The following is a 24,293-nucleotide window of genomic DNA, read 5'->3' as shown; positions in this document are numbered from 1 at the left end:
TAGAATTTTATTATGAGAACTTGGAGGTATGAGATCTTATATTTTGAATATTTTTAAATTATTCTATCCATTAACCATTTTCGATAAAAAAAATAATTATAGATTTCAATTTATGCGTTTAAAAAAACACATACAATGTTGTGACCATTATTTCTCTAGGCAACCCAAGAATTTAATATATTATAAAACGCTTTCTGAAAAATTTAAAAACTAGGTTGCACATTTTTCAATAATTGAGCAAAGAAAAATAATTTTAGGTTTTAAAATCGATATATTAAGGGATCACGATATAACTAAGGACACGTTTCATTAAGCTAAAGTTATTCATGCTAGATAGCCTTCATGGTTTCATCTGCCCTAATCCTCATCGGGTGCTCGAAATGCCTTGTTTGCTAACTATTTATTAGTTGACTTTAATAATAGTTGAACACTGAGTAACACTTTTTATAGTGACCACACTTTAATTTAAACAACAATTTGTATTAATTTCAGTGAGATGGGCTAGGGCAGACAAATGAAATATTGGCATAGGAGGGCCAATCTCCTTTCAGAAGTCCTGTTTTTCTGGGTGTACACCGGCCGGCATTAGACGAAGCTCCTCTGCCCTGGCCACATAACTCAGTTGGGCTCTCGAAGCGCCCTTCGCGCAGTTAACAAATAACATCAACTTATTAAATAAAGTTTCAATTCGGTTTCAGCGAGAGGAGCCGCAGCTACCGTGCTGGGTTCGCCAAAGGAACACGGGACCCAAGGAGGTGGACCGAGGGACCCAGGGATCCAGGGATCGGCAATAAATCATCACATCGGAGGGGGACGAGGGGCACTGGCCATGGGTAACAGACGGTAACTGCGGCCAAGTTATGTGGCTTCATTGTGGACAGAATGAGCGCTTTTAAGCAGACAATTGCAGCCTGGGGCGCAGCCACAACAGGTAGGAGAACCTGCAGAGTGGGATGTTCGGGGGGGATGGGCATGGGAGGGGCAGTGGCAGGGGGCATGGTCTTGAGAGGGGGCAAAACACTCTCGCCCGGCGCACAGAACCTCCCACTACCCCTTGCTATTGTGGCATCTCCTGTCCTCCCGCCTTCCTCACTACACATTTTCGTAGGCCGCACTGCGGGTATAAATCATTCGGGCCCCTCGAACTTGGGCTGCTCCTGCTCCTCTACACTCACAAAAATTAACTAACATTTTATGCAATTAATAAAAATATTTACATAATCCAGAAGCAGGGAAATGTGCTACACATCCCAACGATAAGATGTTAATTCAACAACCTACTATTTCCATATTGAATAGCGAACGTTATATGTTGAGTTTGTTAAATAGAAATGAGAAATGTAAAGAAAATCACCTACAGTCATAATTTTGAATAGGACTTTCTAACTTGGCAGAATGTTACTAAACTGACAACGAATAAAAATTAATTCTTCTTGTTTAATGAAACAATATTAATTTTCAAAGGGATTGTACCATTTCTAATTACTTTGGAACTACACAAATTAAAGGTATAGCTATTTGCGCGGAGTTATAAAATATAAGGACAAGTTTTTAACATAATTGTATATTTATATATATTTTAATAAATGCTTAAGCCGCAGTACCATGCACTTTTCAGTGTACAATCGTTACCTCCATCTAAATCACCCAAGCCACCAACTTGCAATATGAGTTAATTTTTGCAGCCAGGCCTCGGTAAGGAGTTTTGCGTATTTGTCAACTGCAAATTACAGCGTTTTTATGCCTATTTCCCACACAAAAAGGCTCCTTTTCTGCCTGCATGTGGGTGGATGTTTTGCACAATTTATGGCTAGCAGGCATTATAAATTTTCTATTAACCCGAACCCAAACGCAAGCCCAAACCCGAATCAGAATACGATTCGTGAGCCCAGATTTGCATTGAATACCGGCGGGCAGCGTCGGAAAGTGCGTTGATGGGGCATTATCTGTTTAAGGCTTTAATTTTATTTCTGTTGCCAAAAATGTACGCAAAATAAGTGCTCGAGGAGCGCCTTCTATGGGTTATGGGTCCTCCTGCTAGTGCTACTTGGAGTCCCAAAGAGGAACCTCTTTGCATCCAATTGACTTGAAAGGCAGCGGGCTGCATCTCATTGAACCCGACAAATTGGTCATAATTTCAGGCAGCTAATCCCAATAAACATGGCCCAAACATTGTGCCCCTGACATTAAGCTGCCAGCCGGCCATTGGCGACTTACGTTCGGAGTAAGCCGGGTAAGTAGCCAACTAATAAAATGCCATTTATCTGGCCATCGATCGGGCAGGTGGATTGGCTGGCAAACTGCTGCCCGAAACGCCTGTAAACTTGTCCAGCGCATTGGAAATGGAAGTGCGGCGATTCGATTTGGCCAGCGGTCGAACGTACTATAAATTGCAAATTAACAGAAGTTCAAATCGAAAACGGGCCTGCGATTTATGCGACGAGTAAATGACGAGACAAAAGGTTAATCAGTTGCTCATCACTACCCCCTGTAATACTCATTTTGCTAATGAAAAAGTGATTAAAATTTATGAGTGGGCAGGGGTGTTATGGAAAGTATTGATTAGGCCTGCCTGATACACGTTTTCCATCCGTTTAAAGCTTTATAAAGTTAATTTGTATTTCAAGGTCTCTTATTTCTAAAGTTGAATGACCTACCTATATAATCCATAATTTTAAACGATTTTCTTCATATCTTACTGATTTAAACTTGGGTACAGTTTTTATTTTTTTATCGGGCTTCTTAATAAACTGCGCAAATAATCCTGCCTTCTGAGCTTATTATTAGGTTGACTTGAAGAGCTTTTGGAAGTGTTGGATTTTATTCGCTATCAATATCCTTTAAAATCAGACTTTTCAATAATTATTTGTTATAGCCAACTTTAATAATGTATCCCGAAATGATAAAAGCTTATAAAACGTTTAAGGTTTTTTTGTATTGAAATAATCAATTTTATTTATATATAACAACAAATTCTTTTTAATTTTAAAATACCTATGTACCAACTAAAATAACAAAACAAATGTAAACTACAGAGACCAAAAGAAATGTAATAGATTTTTATTTTTAATGGCCTCTTACCTTTAGTTTTGTTTCTTTGGAGAAGAGTAAATTTATTTTTTTATATTTTCAATAGGTCTAATTTTGTCAAAAGTAAAAAGAGTATTGTAATTTTTACTTACTTAGATTAGTCTTAAAAAATATTACTTTTGGTTCCTGGTCAAATTCATAAATTTCTATTATAAAAGTGCAAAAATAATAAAAAAAATTATAAGACAAAATGTTACTAAAAAAATTACAAAGAACATTTTCTTTTTTATATAAAAACATCTACGTTGTACGTCCAACAACAAAACATAAGCAACTTAAAGATTTCTGCAACTCAATTATCTATAAATTAATTATTTTAATTCAGTGCGGGACATTTAGGTTTCCTTAGGCCAAAAGTGTTAGGGACTATTTCTTTATGCACATTTTAAAAATGCCAGAATGTGCCTGCTCCTGATTTGCATAGTGAATAGTGGGAAAGTGAGTGGGAAACTCGAGAAACTCAGACCAAGAGCCAAGATCCAAGAGTCGGGCAGGCACACACGCAGTGTCGTGGGTCATTCTCGGCTCAATCAACGGGTTTCTGATTGGTTTCACACGCTGCCCCTTATCGAGGAGCCGGTGTGTGTGCGTATCCGAGCATTCGAGTATCCGCGTATCCGCCAGATACGAGATACGCCGGCCTGGGCACGAACTTTAAACTCTCGCTGGGTAAATAGTAATTTTTCAATTGTGCACACATGTGTGCTATGCCCTCGCACTCGAACCGATACTCCTTCGCACTTCGAAGGCGATTGCGTCACAATGCAAAACGCTTATCGCTGCAGTTAAGTACGAGTATCTTGTGGATACCACTGCCGCCTGGTTATCTGTGGGTGTAATTTTCTCACGGTTCAGTTTCTGTTTCAGTTGCTCGGACCTCGACTTGAATTGAATTGCGTTTGCACATTTGCCTTTTCGTGTTCCTATACCTTTTTGCCAACGCTTTTTGTGGGTGATTACGATTACGACGCTCGAGAGGAGGCAGAGTTCCCGGAGCCCCAGCACCTGGATAAATATCTTATCTGCCCATGGGTTAAGTTTCCCTCGCTTCGGAGCGAATCGTTTCTGCTTTCAACGCCTCATATCACATATTAATTTGATTTCAGCTCTCGCCGCTCAAGTAGCGTGGGAAAGCTCGTGGCTCGGGGCGTTTCAAATGCGAATTGTTGTTCTGTCCGATCGCCAAAAACATCGCTATCAAGTGCTGAATTGTTTGTCCCCCGCAAAAAAAAAAAAAAACAAACAGTTAACCACCAACGCCGCAAATCTAGGCGCTGGGAAAAGTCAACAGGGCCCAAGGTTAGGACGAGTAAAGCCTTAATTTAGGTCGAAGTATTATAAAGTTCTCAAGAGGTCGAACGATTTCAAACGCTTAATAATAAGGGTTGAAATATTTACGTTGCATTTAAGTGTTGGTTCCTAAAACTATTTAGTAGTTTTTTTATATTTATGGAAGCGTAATCTTTTTTAGTGTGTAATCATAAAAAGAAAAACAAGGCCATCTTACATTTAATAAATTTGTAAATTATTAAAACTCATCGTTTTTATGCATACATAACTAACATAACTTAGTTAAACATTGGACTTACCCTGCTTTCAACAGTAGCGATTTTTTAAAAAATGACACTTAAAATCAATAAAAAACTGGAACTTTTACTACTTTTAGTCTAATTTTATGGGATTTTACTTAAACTAATCATTTTGGTTATGAGGCATCTTGAAGGATCCAAGGATAAAAACACATAAAGCTGCAGAATTTGTAAGAGACCCTAAAAGATAGCTATAGTTTTGGGGGTTACATAGGGTTTTTGGGCCAAAAGCCAGACTTTTCATTTCATATTTTGAAAGACATTTGAAACATAATTGTTTTGGTACATTTTATAAACTTTTTAAAAGTAATAAAAAAACATTTTTAAAAAATAAAAAGTTTTCCAAAGAGACAATTTTTGATAAGAACCCCAAAAAAATCAGACATCCGGTGGACATCAAATCCGCAAGCAAGATCCTCAGAAAATCTTTTATCTTTTACTTTTTCACCGGTTTCTAGACGTGGTTTCGAGAAAAATGATGTTGAAATGCTTTGCGTTAGGAAAAACGAGCTAAAAAATACGTAGTTACTAACTATTATACCTCCGAAACTATCGGTCCAAAAGTCTAAGGTTTAGCGAGTGTAATCTAAGTAACTCAATAAAAATACAACATTTATTTTTAAATTCCTCTGTAACCCCTTAAGTGCAGAGCAAATACCACTTTATAAAACAAAAAAGTGCTGAAGACATTAAATATAAATCCTTAAAATATTTATTATAATAATGACTGCCCTTGGAGAGTGTGATTGTAAAAATGTGTTGAACGGGATTGATTTCAAGATTCACTAAAGTAAGCAATGCACTCGGCCCAAAAGTATGCAATCTTTTATAACAATTTATTTATATTCCAAATCACTAAATAAACTTGATACAAAATTACAAAAACCCACAACCTCTTCATATATCCTCTTGTTTACTACAAAAACAACTCATTAATTTAGTAGGCATTTAAAACAAGTCCACTTTGGTTGTTTCAATAGGTTTTATTATTTTTTTAATGCAATTTTTTTGCTGCCCTTGCGCAAGGAGCAGCGGGGTCTTTGTGTATTGGTAATTGGTAATATGTCATGATTATTGAATTAGGGCGTCGATAATGTACAGAGTAAATCAATGATAAAACAATATAATTGAAGAACGAAAACAAACTTCGGCTGCGTCCGTCTGTCTTGGCTTAGTTCGAGTAGGAACTAATTACGACTAAGTTGTTGTCAAAATCACTACGATACAAAGTCACTTCTAAAAGAATTCTCTAAGTAACCTTAATGCCACGCCCCCCCAGTTTCCACAGCTCGCCGAGGGCGTGGCACCGACTAAATCGAAATACTTTTGTTGTTTTGGTAGCTGATACCCGCTAAAAGGTCAATATAGGGATCAGGGATCGGATCTGTGGAGGGGCAGGACGGGGAGGGTCGGGAAAGGATAACCACGGGGCCGAGGCGGGGGGTTCTGGAGTCCTAGAAAACTTTGGTTAGCCCTAAAATTAGTTAAAAACTTAACTTAGACATCCCTGTGCTTAGAAGAGTTTCATTAAAGACTACTTTAAATTAAATTAGCAGTGGCTCAGTGACCGCCGCTGAACTCTTGGTGGAATTCGATGATGCTCACATAGGTTCCGGCCACGAAGCCCACCACGCCGAACAGTATCAGTCCGGAGTTCTTCCACAGCCGCCAGTTGAAGCGCCCGTATCCTGGGTCCTCGTGGTACACGGCCAGCTCGATCGTCGCCGGAACGATCATGCCCAGCGTGCTGAGGCACACCGCTCCGATCAGCGAGATGAAGGGCCCCAGATTGGGCAGGGCCACCGCTATTCCTCCGCACAGAATCTGAAATGGGAAATAGGTTCGGTTAAAAATATATCATTTTATCGTTGGATCATAAAAAAACCGATCTATGTATTTCCTATCTAAGCAATGCAACCATTCTCCTTCTAGTTCTAATGTAATTACCTAATTCATTCATTCCCTCAATTAATATTGTTAATTATAACAACATAGTACTTAAGCAGAAGGCCATTGTAGCTATTGCTTAAAAAAAAAAATTATCCACACTTTGTAATTGCGGATATTTTCTCTATAATAATAAAAATAATTCTCCCTCGTTTGGTCAAATGGTTTGGTAAAATGTAGCTACAATTTGATTTGATATAATGTTTAGTTTGTACTCCTTCAACAATACGAGTTAAATTAGATTTAAATTGGTAGTCAACAATTCCAAAATTTATATATTGACCTAGTGCAACAACTTATAGCTTTTGCCAATAATAATATTAATAAATGTATATATTAAAGGAACTCACAGCTTACACCTGAGTTACAAATACAAAGTTAATAGTCAATTTCCAAGGTAGAAAATATTTTTGTGTCAACAAAATTTATCATTTAAGCTATATCCTTGCAGAGCGTATTACAATCATGGTCAAAAGCCTACATTTCGGAACCTATTTGTGTACATATTCATCCCCAAAAATTGTCTTCCTATTGAACGTAGTTAATAAGTCGAAATGGATAGGAATCTCATACAAAGAATCGGGAAAATAATGGAAGACAAGTGTTTGCTTCGTTGTTTTAGATCATATTCTTTTCTACTTGGCGTTTATTCTTTTTTTGAAGATTTAGGTATTTTGATTTGTATCATATACGAATTTGACGACTATATTATAAAGCTGTCATGAAACGGTATATTTATAAACAAATCTTTCGCATATATTATATCCTTTTAGATCTATTATATGGTTTTAGCTGAAAGAATATATAAATATCGGCTGGGCAAACCTTACTATCTTTTTTAATTCTTTTAGTTTGTATTCTTCTCAAATTCCATGTACTTAACGAACGAAATTTGTATAGAACAAATCCCCACTTTAACTTACCACCAGAAACACGCGTAGTCCGTATTCACTGATGTTCTGCTTCTCCGGCCGGATCTTGTGCTCAAGACCCTTCCACAAGATTGTGACGGGCACGTAGAACTGCAGGGTGAAGGTGAAGAAGATGGCGATGGCAATCATTAGCTTGACGGATTGGGCCAACCTAAGATATATAAAATAGTAGATTTAATAAAGTGATCATCAGGTATGCAAATGCAAAAACCCACTTGTCTTCCAGGGGCAGATTCAGCGTAATGCTGGCCTGGGTATCCGGGCCGTACTTCAGGAAGCCGAAGAAGCCAACCAGGGTGTACAGGGCAATCACCAGACCCATGCCGAAGTTCAGGACCGAGGGGCAGCCGATAAAGTGGCTGGGGTTCTTCATGTCGTTCTCCAGGGACATAACTACACCGATTCCCTCCAGGGCGAAGATCACGGTGCCGAAGAAGAGCGGCCACTCGGTCACACTCACAATTCCAGGACGCTCCACGGGAGCGGGTAGATCGGAGAACATGTAGATGAAGGTGATCACAATGCCCACGAACATCAGGATGTTGGCGATCATTGAGAAGGGCGTGAGGAACTTCAGGTTCCGGACCAGGCACATCAAGATCAGCGGGGCCGTCACGATCATGATCCAAACCCGAATGCTCAGCTCCGTTTCCATATAGACCCTGACCACCTGCTCCACATTGGTGGCCACGAAGACCAGGTAGATGCAGCAGCAGCCCAGCAGATCGATCACCAGAAATGTATTGACCATAAAACGGATGAAGCGGGACCAGCGATTCAGCGAGGGAGGTCCGTCGAGGAAGGCCTGCTCCGCCACATCGGCGAAGCCCATCATCGGGATCTTGCGCCGCCGGCACAGGATGTGGGCGCACTTGACCAGGATGTGGACGCAGTAGGTGCACAAGGTGCCCACCGCGAAGGTGGCCGCCAAACCAAACCACAGACCAGCGTGGGAGAAGGCCATTGGCATGGCCAATATCCCAGAGCCCAGCGATCCTTTCAGCAGGTGCACAAATGTCTCGAGGTCCCTGGGAAAATGGAATAAAATTTGTTAGCCTCAGGTTCAACTTTATAAGACTTTCCAAGTATAACGTATTTTAGCAATCATAAGTAGCTAAGATCATAATAGTTATCTATTGTATACATCAGGACCTAAGACCTTTAAAAGTATTATCGTACATGACAAAAACCAAAACACATAAACATCCTATTTATAAAACAATCCAATTTTGTGTCTTTTGCATAGTGGATTAAAATAGGAATGTTTTATAAATATGTTGAAATTGTTTTTTGTTATAGCTTACTTTTTTGTATTATTTATTTTATAATGATTTTAATTTTTATAAAAAACATCAAAGTCTTTTTAATATAAGAAGCCTTTTCCTGTTGTTTAAAGATATATTCACTTATCAAAAAAAGTATATAAATAAAGCTTTTATTATCTAAAGGCTGCAAAGTGTTCGGATAGGTAAATAAATAGAGATCAGTTGCCAAAAAAAAGTTTGAATAATTTCTAGGAGTAGGGTGGCGTGATGCATTGCTATAGCTGCTGATTTTTGTGGATTTGAGGGGTTTTCCCGCAATCCATATAGATGTAGTGAAATATTTATTTACTATTCTGTATTTCTTGAAGATTTTCGGCGCTTGCTAATAATTTTATTGGTGAGCAATCGCATTTCTCGCTATTTTCCTCTCACGCAATTGCAATGCAAGGTCTGGCGGATGCGTTTTTCCCTCTCAGATGAAAATTCAGAGGGTGGAAGGCAAAGCGGATTTTCCTCATTCCACATGCTAAACGAGACGAGCAAAACATTGTCGGCGTTTTCGGTTTATTAGCTCGTTCGCCCGAGATTTTCCTTTGCGATTTTACTTATTTTTAGTTTGGAAAAAGTAGTTTGCCAAAAAGTCCAAGGCCAATGCCAATACAATTGCATTTCCGTTTTTTTTTCGATTTAGCCCGATGCAAAGTCAAAGTCTTTAGATCAGTTAAAGGTCAATGACGCGGGTGGGGGTATATAATTAAGGGGATTAGTCATTGAGCGATTAATGACTTGGATCAGCTGCTTATCAGGGTTGCCAAAAAAAATTTTAGTGTATAGGGACAAGGCTTAGGGGTTTTGAATACTTAGTACAGCGTGACAGTTTTATTTAGCAAATTATATGATAACATACTATTAGACCTCATTTTAATGGAGGACATCCTAATAAAAAATTACATAATCTTGTAGAAAAGTATTAAAAAATGGAGGTATTTTAAAAAAGCCTTCTAAATAATATTACGTTGGATTGTATTTGATCACATTTTATGACAGCATTTATGGTATTCACAAATTCTGGCTAGTAGCTCTAAAAATGTAACTGTTCTATTTATTTCTAATACTTCAGGCATTTCATTTTGCAATTGCTACAATTGTTATAGCAATTCCGCTAGGAATTCCAATTAAAAATTAAACCTTTTTCATTAATCACTTTCCTAATCTACAGCTTGTTTTCTGCTTTAAGCTGGGTACTTACGATGTGGGGTGTTCCACCTTGCGGTGCTCGAACGGATTGTAGTTGCCATCCTCGGAGTCGTCTCCTTTTTTCCGAGTGATTACCAACGGAAGCGTGGATCCGGCCGCCTGCTGGACGGGTACGTCGGCCATGTCCGAGCGGATGAACCTGTCCGAGGAGGAGTACATTTCAAACATGGTCGTGGAGGACTCGTTGTCGATGTTCTTGTACATCGCGCTCGAGTTTCTAATGGCCGTAACGTAATCGAAATCGAAATGGGAATCGCAATAGGAATCGCAATCGAATCGGAATCGGAATCGAGGCAAACGTGGCCGCCGCCTGAGGCATCGACCAGACGAATGAATCGATTCCCGGCCGTAGAATCTCGAGGAATGGGATATACGCTCATCTTTTCATCGGGGGAATACTCACTTGGGTTGCCCGCCTTTGCCGCCTTTGGGCTTCTCGTTTTCTCCGTAGCCCGCAACGACCGTCGGGATTTTCTGCAACGAGAGGAAAAGCGGCCAGAAGGAAAAGGCGAAAATGAGTACGGATCGGGAAAAGCGTATAGACAGAGAGAGAGAGGAAAAGAGATCTGAAAATTCGATTTGCAGCAACTATAGTTATGTAAAAGCTCTTCGCAGCTGCAGTGCGCAAAAAGGAGGAACCAATAAATTGTGGCCAAAAAGCGGAAAGCAACAAAATACGCAAAAACAAGATCAATGAACAAGTTCAATGCAGTTTTATGACACAAACTAAATAGATAATTTGCTTTAACTACTGATCCAGAGTGTAACAAGAGGCGTATGCGTGATATTTAGGCTCTGCTTGATTTGGTCGATCGACTCGTTTGTCCCTTAGCCACCTGCTGGTCCAGGGAGGTGGTCATCACGCCGGATCCGCTGGTGGGCACCGGCGGTGGGCCGCCCCTCTTCAAGGACATCTTCAGCTTGTGGCGGGCCAAGGCGGCGCCGGAGAGGTGCTGTTTCCGGCCGGAGCCCGAACCGGAACCGGAAATGGAGCCCTTGGAGCCACTGAAGCTGGAGAGGCTCAGGCTCTGTCCCTTCTCCGACTGCTGCTCGCGGCGCGGCGGCAGCGGCGGCTTTCCAGCGGGGGCGTTCAGCTTGAGGTCTTCCAAGGTCACGCTGGGTGGATCAGGGGGCGGCGGCGTTGGCGGCGGCGGCGGCGGCGACGACGGTGGGCTTCCAGTTGGGCGGCGTGGGCGGTGTGGGCGTGCGAGACGCGGGACAAATCTCTCAGCGCGTGACTCTTGCTAACGGCGACAAGCAACTGATTCAAGGCGGAAAGCCAGCGCTGTAATGACGGCGACAAACAAAACACCGCCCCATCGCCACCGCCGAAAAAAGCCACCCAACCAGCCCCAACCACCCACCTTTCGGCTGGTTCTACTCTCTATAATGCTCTTGAGTGGGATCATACAAACGTCTGCTCGACACCCAGCACAAGTTCACAATTTTCATTATTTTCCTTTATTTTTTGGGTGCAGTCTCCGCATGACGTCACAGCGAAATGAACCCCTCTCTGCCACACGTGATCGTCGTGAGAAAAATCGGGGAAAATTGGGGGCGGGAGTGGGTCGTTGAGATTTTTATATAAATTGTTTTTCCCCGCTTTGAAAATTAAACGGCTGCTGAGCAAGCGGTACAGCTAATGAGGAAACTGCGAATTTGTGCAACAAATACGTGCGAAAAGGCACGAAAAATAGAACAAAACGAGATTTGTGTAAATTGTCCGTTTAATAGAAAAGCTGGTTGACAATGTTTTGTTTTCTTTTTGCCGATTTAGATTATTTAATTGCAAACTTAAAGTGGCGCCATCTGTGGGAAGTTGGGTGAACCCAAACTAGCTAACAGAGGTTTCTAACAGAGGCATGTTAAGATCGCAGTTAACATGCGATCTACATGTTAGCGATTAAAGATCGACTTGCTGTATGTAAAATGTAAGATACATTGTAGAATGTAAGGTAAGAACGATTATTTTCCAATTATCATTATTGCGGCATTAGTTATAAAAATAGTTAAAATAAATTAAAAAATTTATAAATTATTGTATGTATATTCCATCTATTTTAGTGATCTTAATATTTTAATGATTATCCTGCATGTTGTTATATTATAATTATTATTTATAAGATTTCAATGGAAATTATATCCTAAGGATAAGAGGGCAGCAAATAATATAAATAAACTATTGATTTGAAAATATAATTAACAGATCCTAATTCTGTATTTAAATTCTACTGCATTTACAATGGAATATTTTCATTCAGAGCCCAAAGAAAATGAATAAAAAACACCCAATCAAAAAAACCCAAACCACAAAACGTAAATACTCAAACCATTTAAAGTTTTAGTGCGCTCATTCACGCTTGATTGCCTCCCGCCGTGACCAAAATTTGCCCAAACAAATTTTTGAGAACGATTTGCCCACATTTGCTAAGAATTTACATCCAGCCTCTTTCCGCTTCGGATAACATCCACCCAACGAGCAGAAAGAATTCTCCCGAATGCGCAAATGCAAAGGCAAACAAAAGCGCGGGCTTGGAAAACTGAAAGTTGGAACTTGAAAATAGATAGAAAAATAATTAGACAGCTGCAGTGCCCACTAATTGCGACAAAGCGCCACTCAGTCAGTTATTCAATCTGTCAATCGCATGCCATATATTTCATGTTACCGTTTAAATGAACTGACTACAGACAGGGAAACATCTTGGGGTTATGGGTGTTATAACTACTAACTTGGTAGATTTTATGTGATATACTGAAACCCATTTAAGAAAAATTCAACATTATAAAAGAAACCTGTTGCATTTCTACCTTAAAAGTTCGTAAGCTAATACAAAGTAACTTTGGTTTTAAAAAAATCGAACGATGGTGTCATAAAACTTACGACGAGCTTGTCGGTAACAATTTAAGTTATTCAATGCTTCCCTTTTCGCGTTTTTGCTTAGTCATTCAAAAAAATAAATTAAAAAAAAATAAATAATAATAATATTAAGTAATAAAAATGAATAATTTAGAACCTCCTCTCTTACCAAATTTATAACAATTACATAGCAATTACTCCACATTTTTTTTTTGGTTATCTATTGTTATTGTATATAAAAATTCCTTTAAGTATTTTTTATAATATTAGAAATTAATATAGATTTTTTTTCACTGTATTGCGAGCAAAGCCAAAAATTACTTATTGCGTTGCACTTTTTATGGCATTCTAATATCGTGAGTTTTTTGAAGAGGCAAAAAACTAAACAGAAACGTGTCGATAACATAGCATGTAAACAGAGTTGGGGATAGTGGTTTTCTATGGGGGTGGGCAAGAAATGGGGCGGTAGCCGCCCCAGAACAACGACACGTGTCGCTGCATCGACTCAAGTCCAATAAAATGGAGCCAAGTGCAGTAAAAATTGCAAAGTGTGTGACGAATGGGAAAAAATGAAAGGGGGGGCTGAATTGATAATGAGTGATTGATAAGAGCACAGGAACCTAATTAAGACATATATATCTATTCAAAAATAGATTTTCTCTTTTTATGATTTTGATAACTGATCGGAATTTAGTTTTGAAACCAATATTATTTCTTTATTAATAATGACGATATGTTTTCTAAAAATACCTATTTGAAGCCCAGAAAATAGATAAAAACTCAAACTTATAGGCGGTTATAAAAACACGCCTATCATACCTAAAAATAAACAGTTACATAACATCGATTTGCATTGCCGACAAATGCGAAATACTTATCTCTCAATTAGCCAAATACAAATAATACAATCATGAATGTTCGGCGAATGTTTGGGTTATTTAATAATAGATAATAGCGATTTCTGGAACTGCGCAAAACACTTGTGTCACCTGCAAAGTTGAAATTATGAAAACAATATCTCAATTGCCAAACTGCAACAGTCAGCAGAAACCGTATAATTTACGGCAGGTATTTCCCGATTTCCACGCTTCTCCCAGGCGATAACGATAGGGAAGCCTATTAATTAGGGGGTCTTATCTTGCCAAAAAATCTCAGAAGCTTTACAGCACTTGTAAGACCCGACCGCCAAGATTGTGTGACTAATCTGGAGAGGGTATCGCCTTCTTCCGGACATGACATATTTAGCATTTGAGACCCTAACCCTTTTTTCCCGGGCAAAATGACTAAGCTGGGCCAAGAAAAATGCGGCATTCCAAAGTGCACGGGCATTTCGTGTGCTTTTCTAATAAAAACTGTCAATAGTGGGGTATAGAAGCGAGTGTAGCCTAAACGAACTCCATAGTTCCATAGCTGCCTCAACCTGGCGTGCCATTGAACTTATGTAAGCGAAAAGTGGAAATGGATGTGGAAACAGAAACAGCAAACAGCGAAAATAAAAACGGCAAACGACAACAAATTGCAGTGGAAAATTTTGTATATTTGTTGGCAAAATGAGAGCCACAAAAAAAAGTGCAGTATGCAGTATGCAAACTGCGAATGCAAGCCGAGCCGTAAGCACGGAATTTGACATCAGGGGGAAATCACGTGGCCGAGGGTTCAGTTCCCCTGAAAATCGTCGGCAATCTGTCAATTAGAGATCTATTTATTCCCCCACTTTTTCTGCGGAATGAGTAACACCCCCGGATTGCACCCATGGCGCCTGCAATTTGCCACAATCGCAGATAAGATATGGGCCATGTTGAACTGATCACTCCGAATCACGAGTACCCTGAATTAAATAGATCAGTCCCATGATCGTGATAGGGATACAATTGTCACTGCTAAATTAAATGCCTTTCGTTTCATGACATTTCCCATTTGCAGTACGTTCGGAAGATTGATTTGTCGTTATTTATTGACCGATAAATGCAAAAAGAATATTAAAGAGATACAATGCGAAAAAAAAGAATTAGTTAGAAGAAACTAAATCCTACGTACGTGAAAACGTTTTAAAATTCATTAATGGTCTTAAATACCAAGCTGTAATTATAATTACATAAAGTTATGCAATGTGCAAATAACATAAATAACTCTCAGATGTACAGATATTAAATTAACTGATTAAACTTATTTATTGACCCATTAAAGCAAAAATAAATCATACCTACATTTTCCTATTTTTCCGACTTGCAATATTTTCTATATATTATTAGTACTTAAATGAAAAAATCAATTATGGCTTATAACTTATAACATATGCAACTTTTATGGAAACTAAATATTGTTTTGTGACGACTTACTAAATATAAAATTACTTGTTTTTCACAATTATAAAATTGGGATACCAAAACAATTCCCCTTGTATACTTAGTAAGAACACTTGTTTCATAATCGTATTACATTGCATTTGCATCTTACTGTTTTCTTATGCAACCTTATTGCTGATAAAAATAATTTGTAGGTTTCTACAAGTTTTTATTATCGGAGGCATTGACTTTTGAAGTTATAACGAACGTACTATGAAATCTTTTAAGACTTACATTAAATAAGTTATAAGATATTATGTCAATATCCCTCTAAATTAATTAACTTAGAGATGAAGCACAGGGTCAATAATTTATATCTGTCAACAAATATTCCTCATGTATACCTTCTCGAAAGTTCCAATATGGAATCATAAATATTTAGATGTCTGACGGTCCCCTGCACACGATCGCTTCCAATAACATAAACCCGACCGTATCGAAACCGATTCAGTTGGATCAGGAATATTACGGTTTGATCTAAATTGCTCGGAAAGTCGTCATGCTGAAATTGGATCAGATCGGTTCGATCTATTCCCGATTTCCAGAACAAAGCCCACCGATTGTTATTACCTGTAATGTTATAACTAAAAAAGGGGGGAGACTACTCAGTAGTTCGGGTTTCAAGTGCAGGCTGACGCAATATGCAAGTGGAGTGACATGGAACACCCCCCATCGAGGAAAATAGAGCTATAGTTAAATGGCTGTAGAGCTGTAGAGCTGTAGAGCTTCTCCCATTGGACACACACTCAGTGGAAAGTTACCGACTGCGAAACCCAAAACCCAGAGCTCGAATTGGTGCCAGAACATTGTTTTATCGCCGATTCAGCGAATTCCGTAAAGCACTTTTTTCCACTTTGGCGCTTGCGCAGCAGCCAAAAAGAAGAAATATTCCATGAACTCGAAACCCCGAAAAACGCTGACAATGTAGGTAGAATATATATTCGAGCTATAACCGGTCGCCCGAATGCCCTATACTCCAGTATGTGTATATACATTATGCCCAAGTCCCTGCAGACATAAAAGTGCAGCTCGGCGAGTGGAAAATTCCACTGGGTGCCCTGAAAATAGGCAGCAACAAAAGCAACAACAACATGTGAGGGAAAGCGGGTGGAAAACTGTTTGGCCTGTTACTCATAACAACAAAAGCGATAATGAGCAGGCGGCCAAAAGGGAAATAAAAGAAAGAACCACCGAAATCATCCCCAAAATTAGACTTTACTTTGTTATCAATCTAAACAAACATTAGCCCACAGATTTGCATAAACAATCATTTAAACGAACGTGAATATAAACCGTGGCAAGCGGCCATCGATCAATAAACAAACAAGGCATTAGAGGGTTAAGTCCGGGACTTTTGAGCCAAGCGCGAGAGAGGTGTCACATCACATGTCCGTAATAGAAGCCTTTGCGCCAAATTAATCAACGGAAAATTTTATCACTTGCCGATGATATGCATAAATCTATATTTTCAAGAACTGAAGGTGAAATCATTTGGGGGATTTCATGGTTTATTAGCTCTAAGGGAGCAAGGGAGTCATGCAGACAATGCCAAAACAAGTTGACATAAATATCGAACTATGTCTTAAGATCTTGAGATCATATAGTTGACAAAATGAATTGGTAATATCAAAAAAATAAAGTATTAAAAAAGCTTTACAAGTAGAAGGAAAGGATTGCAAAGAACCTTCTCTTCAACTTTAGGTTTTTCCAGCATAGCCTTGGTATGGGGGTGTTTTTGTCGAACATTCTAGAATTTTTTTTAGAGTTTTCAGCACTGTTCCGAACTTCACTTTCAAAAGACTTAGTTAAGTTCCATTTTGACCAATGGTTCAATTTACTGTACATGTCCTTTTTTATTTTATATATGAATTAATCAAACATTTCTTTGAAAATAAGGACATGCCGTAAAACAAGGATAAAAACAATTTTTTTTAAAAATCAGAAACATATGCTTTTATCTAGGAACACCCCAATGACCTATTTAAAAATAAGAAAGGTATAGATTTGGCTCATTTGAGGACGGATTTCTTGAAAGAGTTTTCCGAGTTTTCCGGTTTAAGGAGAATATTTTACTTACAGTGTACTCGGTGGGCGCCAGCGGCGTCCGCGAGTCGCTCTTATGGAAACTCATGGCGACGATAACGGTAATGGTAATCCTTGATTAGCCGATATCTTTGCGGATGCAGGATCAGGCCGTTGGGGGTTAGGATCCTGGTGCGCGAAACGACACCACTCGGATATCGAGACTGGCCTCCAAGCACTTGTTACAGATACAAAACAGAATTGAATGGCAGATTTAATAGCAATGGTCGAGACTCGTCTCAAAAGTGGGATTGGAGTTGGATTTGAGAATAAGAAATGCAATATTACTAATGCAACTTGCGAGAGAGACCGTGACCGGAACGGGGAATCAAATCGGAGATTTCAGTAATTTCGAATTCGAGTAGTTTTCTTTTTCGGAGTTCCGACAATCAACCGCACGGTTTGACAAACAGAACAAGAATGCCAAACCTTTGCGCTAAAACGGCGAGTAGAACCGAACCCCCGATTCGATTCCCAGACCGATTTTTTCCCCGAAGAGAGAGGCGATAGTCGAAAGAGAGTGGCTAACACTGAAAAGAGAGCGTAGCGTGCATTTTCCGTTATTCCCGTGCCGGTTCGAGTGAAATTTTTTCCCTGATATATCTCCAGCGCGCGGGTTTCCTTGAGGACCTAAAAAAGGAAATCGGATGGCACTTTCATGGCTCACAGGTCGGCTACTGAATCAGTTCCGGTCAAAATATTAGGAGCGGTTTAAGATAAAGCTGCATGTAGAACAACGTAACATAAATAGAATTTACTGACTCACTGTACAACTAAACTGTAGCTGTCAAGATAATAAAATAAGTACAATGTTGTAACGATTTTATTTAACTTTGTGGGAGTCAGCACTTGATTGATATTTACAACACATTTGGAATACTAAAAGCACTCTTAATATTTCCATTAACAATTTATCGAGTGATCTCAAAGTACTTTCAGCCAACCCACATAAGAGGTTCAACAAATTCTTATTTGAGATCGATTTGTTAATAATACTATATAAATATCAAGAACAATAAAGACAAGGACACAATTGAGCTTTACTAAAATGGTATAACAATAAGCTTAAAAATTATGACAACGTTGCGTATTTCATTTTTCCGTGTGCCTGCAATCAAGGGAATCAGTTTTCCCAAAGCTGAAACACGCAGATAAGACCAGATAACGACTGGCTGGGAAAACTGGAATGGCTAATTAATAAGCGATATCATCCAGATAAAGTCCACATATGACGACGATATGACGATTCCATTTGGACTGCCTCAATTGGGCGCCAATTGAAACGTGCGACCCCCACGAGAGTCTTGAAAAATTGATTGAGGCCGAAGTTGATTGCCAAAAATACGAGCCAAGGGCTCAGTGGTCGGGAAAAGAAAAGAACAGACAGAAGTGTGGATCAGTCATTTGCTGAAATTGAAATCAATTTGATTTCTGCGTCGCATTTATTTATGGGTAACTCGAAACGTGCGCCAACTGCACGTCTGATACTTCGTCTACGGTTGCTTTGGCCTGACAGAAACCAGTTCGAAGCGGATACATTCCTGGCGAATTATAGCTGTGGAAAATTTTACGATTTTTCTGCAATTGGATTCGGCCCAACGAACTCACTCAAACTTGACCGAGTTTCGGGCTAAATTGCATCTGGCGAGGGATTGGATTTAGATTGAGACCGCCTTGGATTTGGGATCAAGGTGAGATCTGGCCTTGCAACTTGGATCGAAATATAATTACAAATTCATTTATTCACGAGGGAATGCATATTTTTCAATTGGCTAAAAATGGCAGATGACTTAGAGGGGGTTGGTTGAAATTCCAAATTTCAACTGTCAGGAAACTTGGGAGAAGAAGAATAGCCTACTTTTGGGACTTTTAAAAAGTAACGCCACCTCTCGGCTGCCTGCGTAAAGTGTCTCCTTTCCAAACTGACAACAGGTGGCGCACTTGCGATCTCCTGCTGCTGACATTGCTCATACGCCCCCTAAGCCAACTGAAATTAGCTCAACACTCAGTATATTTTTCGCGAGAAAACCGCTCCTTAATTTATGTGACCTCTGCTGCCGATCACCACAGATTTAGCTACTTAACTTATAGATAAACATAAAAATATCAAGTGCAGCTTTCTCAGCGAAATCAGAATCAAGTCGTACTTGAGCGCTAATTTAAGGCAATCTGAATCTCCGGCTCTTGACGGGCGTGTTATTTAAGCAATTTGCATATGCAAAACGCACCCAGAAATCGGATTGCCAAACGGGTTTCAGGCAAGACAAAGAGATATTGGCCGCAATTGTTTGCAATAAAGGCACTAAAAATCCGCAAAATGCAAGCTCATAAGAAAGCGGAACGCAGAGAACAGATTGGGTATTACCTAAGTAGCACACTCCCTCAATTGATATGCAAGGCGCATATATATTAAATATATTCAAAACACACAGTTCATCACTCACAACGCGTAAATCCTTGGGCCATTCACAAAACACTTGCCGCAAAAAACCCCCAAAACAAGTCGGCTTATAATATATATAATGATCAAGCTCAGGTTGTTGACTTTGAAACCAGCGTCGATCCATTAATTTCAGCGACAGTTGATGAAGATGCATCGCTTGCGTAATTCTCACAACACTTTAGATTCCAGGTCTATTATTTTTTAAAAGCTCACCTCTCAGGGGTATTTAATTCCTTGCTTTAAGGAATACGACCTTAATCGGCACAACCAACGCACTTAGTTCCAGAACTCAAACTAATTGTCTTGGCTAACCGAAGCGACCAAGAAAACACTTGGCAGTCCGAAGCGGATAAGACTCCACTATCTGGATAGGTGTATCCGAAAAAAAGATTGAAAAATCCCAGGGCCAGGGTACAAAGTATTCATCCACCTGCCCGCTCAATGACGCTATTATTTATTAACTGTAGTCTGCAGATAGAAAGATCTGAGGGACCGCTTCCGACTAAAATTGGTAGTATGTTAATTTAATTAAAAATCCATGTATTGCCCGCCTGATTAGGCCATGCAAAATAACCAATCGACTTATTAACCCGATAAGCAGAACAATTTTAGATATTTCTATAAATACAGGGCGGGCTTGAATCACCCCCCTAATGAATCATAAACCGCGCCTTTTTATCACGAAACCTTGAAGGCCATTATAAAGCGGATCAAGCTGGGAATAAGCATATATATACACGATCTATAACAATCTGGCAGTCATTCAGCTATCTCCACGCGCTTAAGTAATGAGCACTTATGTCTAATTACACTTGCTGCCACTGTCGATTCTATCATTCTGCGCTGATCCGCTCCATAGAACAGTCACTCTTAGGTAACACTTAATGACTGCCCATCCTAAACTACTGGGGGCTTACCGAAATCCGAAAGCAAACAGGGGAGCACCCGATAAGGCCGCCCTAATATCACTCGCCTTGTTTGCACCCGCCTAATTGCAGTCTCAAGTGATATATGTACAGTGGCGGTGCTGCACATAAAAACCAATTACATTGTTGTTTCCCACCGACCCATTGAGCTGTGTGAACTTTGAGGCGTTATTTTGATTTCCTATGATTTATTTCTGATTTATCTGAGATTTATCGGTGATTTACAAGCATATTCCGAAGCCCACGACCGAATTCCGCTCTAGTCGATTACGAATGATATCAGCGAATATACAGTATATGCATTTCGACGTTTAATTTTAACAACTTTGACAACTGTCATAAACGTCTTGAGAATTTTATACGAGTCATTCTTTTTTGTATATTGATATCAGTAGTAAGCACTTCTAGATAAGGAACATAATTAGGAAATGATTAAAATAACACAGTTATCTATGCATTGCACATATTATAAAATTTAATTCCTAACATTGTTTAAAAAGATCTATGGAAAAGTATAACTTTTGTTTCGTTTTTTGTTTATTATTGAACATTTGTTTAAAAAGGTTTTTATTGTTTTATAATTCTGTGCTTTTGGAAGGATCAGTTCATAAAATTTGAGGAGATTGTTGAGAGATTTTCTTATATGCATTACATTTTTCAAGTTTTCTTAATCTCTAAGCCGACTAAATAAATTGTTTTGTATCCATATAATAAACTCTGTGAACCATAACATTTTCACAGCAGATAACAAGCTTCTTTCCGATTTATCTGCGATTTACACTCAATTTTCCCAGTTTTTTAACGATTATAACCGAATTCCGCGTTAATCTCGATCGATTGGGGCAATCGGGCAATCAGTCGGGAAACACTCTCGGATATATAACGCTTACGAGGCACTTACAGTATCACAGGCAGCGCCCGATCCACTAATCACGGCTAACGTCATTATTTCAATACAAATGGCACCGAGTACAATTAAATCGAGTATACGCCGCGTTCGGCGACGGAGTTGTTTGTAGAGCGATTGGCGGACACAGAATAAAGGCGCGAATCTGGCCAGACGTTCAATTTAAAACAAAAGTTAGCCGTTGCCAGTGAAGTGAGCCTCTATCTCGATCCCAAAGCTCTCGGAATCTCGCAACTCGCTCGAGTACCGCCTGAGCCCCTCGATCTCCACCGATCTCGGCGTGGAACGTTCGCACTTGGCAATGGCACTGGTTAAGCATGAGCATTAACATTGAGTCAGACATTCGCCGAATCGGGGTTCACGGGTAGGTGGGTGGAGTTATAGTACCCCACAGTGTTTAGACTCTTTTATTGCAATTCCACAGTCGCGGCCCAGACAGCAGAACGTGAGAAATAGCCCAAAAACCGGAGACAGACGACATATGTCGGCCGATAAAGACGTCAGCGATCTTGTAGGCCAGTACTTAGAGCTCTTATCGCCAAGATAAACCCAACATAAGGGGGAGTTTTCGCTTCCATAAACGCCTCTAGCGGAGATTACCAAAAAAAAGCTTGTAGGTATTTAACCCTCTAGTTATTATTTTTAGCCATCTTATAAGGCGACCAAAGCCGGAACAGTAAAAAAGCCACATTGTTTTCAAGATTAAACTTCAAATAAATTTGAGACAAAGGGATTTCTTATCACTAAAACCTAATAGAAATTTTAAAAGGTCCAGCACTAAAGATAAACTTATTTATCTGGAAATTTCTATACAAAGGTATATAATCTATTTGAATATATAAATGTCTTATTAGACTTTCAATTTTATGAAAAAACCAATGATACTGAAATTTAAAAAAAATCCACAAGTCAAAAGCTTCCATTTTTGTATAACTCAAAGCTTTAAGAGAAAAGAAAAAATATGTTTTCGGGTAAAAATAGTGTAAATATTATTACAGATAATTTATTAGGACTAGACTGGACATTTAAGGCCTAAAGCACTTACGTTCTCTGTCGTCGACATGGCAGAAATCGAGAAGTCGAGGAACCTTTCACCCTGACCAAGCCGGGACCAACTGAACCGATCCGACCCGCGGATAATCCGATGGTAAGCTCTTTTCACGCAGCACCGAAAACTGTGTCACCCTCAATTCGAACTTCCTTAGGCGATGCAAACGAGCCGAGCCAACCCCAATATAATAATAATAAATCAGCTTTCATCAGTGGCGCAGAGGTGTCCCAAATGGGTTTCGCTCTTTGGTGCGCAATTCTCCGTGATTAAACCAACGCATAGTGCCTAAAACAGTTTAGAGCCTCAAATTGAGAATAACAAAGCAATTTTTCAATTGAGCTGCCACAAATTTACACGCTTCCATGATATATGGGTGGGCAGAACCCGTTCTACAAAGCATATATGTTTGCTGTATTTCAATTTGAAAGTAAAAGTCGGGGAAATTGGCGAGGCCAAAGGGCAGGCGACCACCTGACCCATTCGAGGGTGACTCTAGACCAACAGGGAAATGGACCATTGAATGCGAATGCAAATAGAGAGCAGATCTCTGGGCCAGCGGCACGTGTTCTTTGTTTAGTGACACCAAACAGGGCAGCGCAAGTTCAGGGCGAAATCAATTTCCCTTGCCCGTATTATGTGAGCTGTAAGTGCTTTGCAGTGCACTGGAAAAAATATTGTACAAAATTCATTTAATTAAATTATTAATTTCATTTTTTACAAGTATTGTTTTATTTAATTGAGCAAACTTAGGTTATGATTTGAATTATTGAATTTCTTTATTAAGTCATTTATTTAGTTTAATGGTTTTTATGCCTAACTGAAAATAAAATAAATTTGACCTACTTAAAATGAACACGAAAAAATATTTAATATTTAAGAATTTTAAATTAAGAAATTACATTTATTTTATAAATTTATTACTTTATTCAATTATAACAATAATAATAAAAAAATATAATTCCTATAAAGATAGTGTTCGATAAAAATAATCTGAAAGAAATTAATTTATAATCCAAGTATTAAAACAAGTGTGTTTATACTTTCTATTCCAACTGTATGAGTCAATACTCAACAAATTAAATATAATTTAAGCAAAACAGAGTGTTTTTGTGTATTTTACTCCTAATTAGATGAATTTAGCATGCAATTATCACAACGCCATCTCTAAATTTATCCACAAATGTGTTTGCCTTGCCTGATCAGATTGGAAATATGTCATTATCATAATGATAACTAAATAAAAATGCATAAACCTGAATGTTTTTTCAGGTACTCAATCAAATCAGTTTTTTCACCTCGAACCTATCCAAAACATAACGTCATGGGAGTTTTTCCTTGGTCTACTGATTGACCCAGTCGGTTTAGAATCAGTGAATCCCATATAACTCCAATTTGATGCTTATATACGAATGTAGGTGCGAATTGCTGGCAATTCAGGTAAAGAATTAACACATGTTTAATTATCGACATTTATTGATCGAAATCACTTAGCCAACAAGCTGTTAAGCCATTAGAGTGGATCTGCCAACGTCACTGGTAAGAAGAAATGCGCAAAGGAAATTGGCGAATTGGGAACCAGATTATCTCTGGCTTACCCCAATG

At 39.0% G+C, this 24,293-nt stretch overlaps 1 protein-coding gene and 1 pseudogene across 4 annotated transcripts; both read right to left on the bottom strand.

The window, feature by feature from the left end:
• Window positions 1–5,642: 5,642 nt before the first annotated feature.
• Window positions 5,643–22,766, bottom strand: LOC119552951 (proton-coupled amino acid transporter-like protein CG1139). Of its 4 annotated transcripts, none has more exons than XM_037862933.1 (6): window positions 22,686–22,766; window positions 10,484–10,554; window positions 10,073–10,219; window positions 7,774–8,586; window positions 7,550–7,709; window positions 5,643–6,503 (listed from the first exon to the last, which is right to left on the bottom strand). In XM_037862933.1, exons 1-6 carry the CDS (start codon window positions 22,701–22,703, stop codon window positions 6,240–6,242), a joined length of 1,473 nt encoding a protein of 490 aa, XP_037718861.1. In that variant the 5' UTR covers window positions 22,704–22,766; the 3' UTR covers window positions 5,643–6,239. The 4 variants fall into 4 exon arrangements, with proteins under 4 accessions (XP_037718861.1, XP_037718860.1, XP_037718859.1 ...); XM_037862932.1 differs by lacking the exon at window positions 22,686–22,766 and adding an exon at window positions 21,635–21,694; XM_037862931.1 differs by lacking the exon at window positions 22,686–22,766 and adding an exon at window positions 17,360–17,772.
• On the bottom strand, window positions 11,056–11,944 carry LOC119554693 (annotated as a pseudogene).
• Window positions 22,767–24,293: the final 1,527 nt, after the last annotated feature.

The sequence above is a fragment of the Drosophila subpulchrella genome, chromosome 3L (genome assembly GCF_014743375.2).
Source record: "Drosophila subpulchrella strain 33 F10 #4 breed RU33 chromosome 3L, RU_Dsub_v1.1 Primary Assembly, whole genome shotgun sequence".
In the NCBI taxonomy this organism is placed as follows: Eukaryota; Metazoa; Arthropoda; class Insecta; order Diptera; family Drosophilidae; genus Drosophila; species Drosophila subpulchrella.
This window is presented reverse-complemented; position numbering and strand designations above follow the sequence as displayed.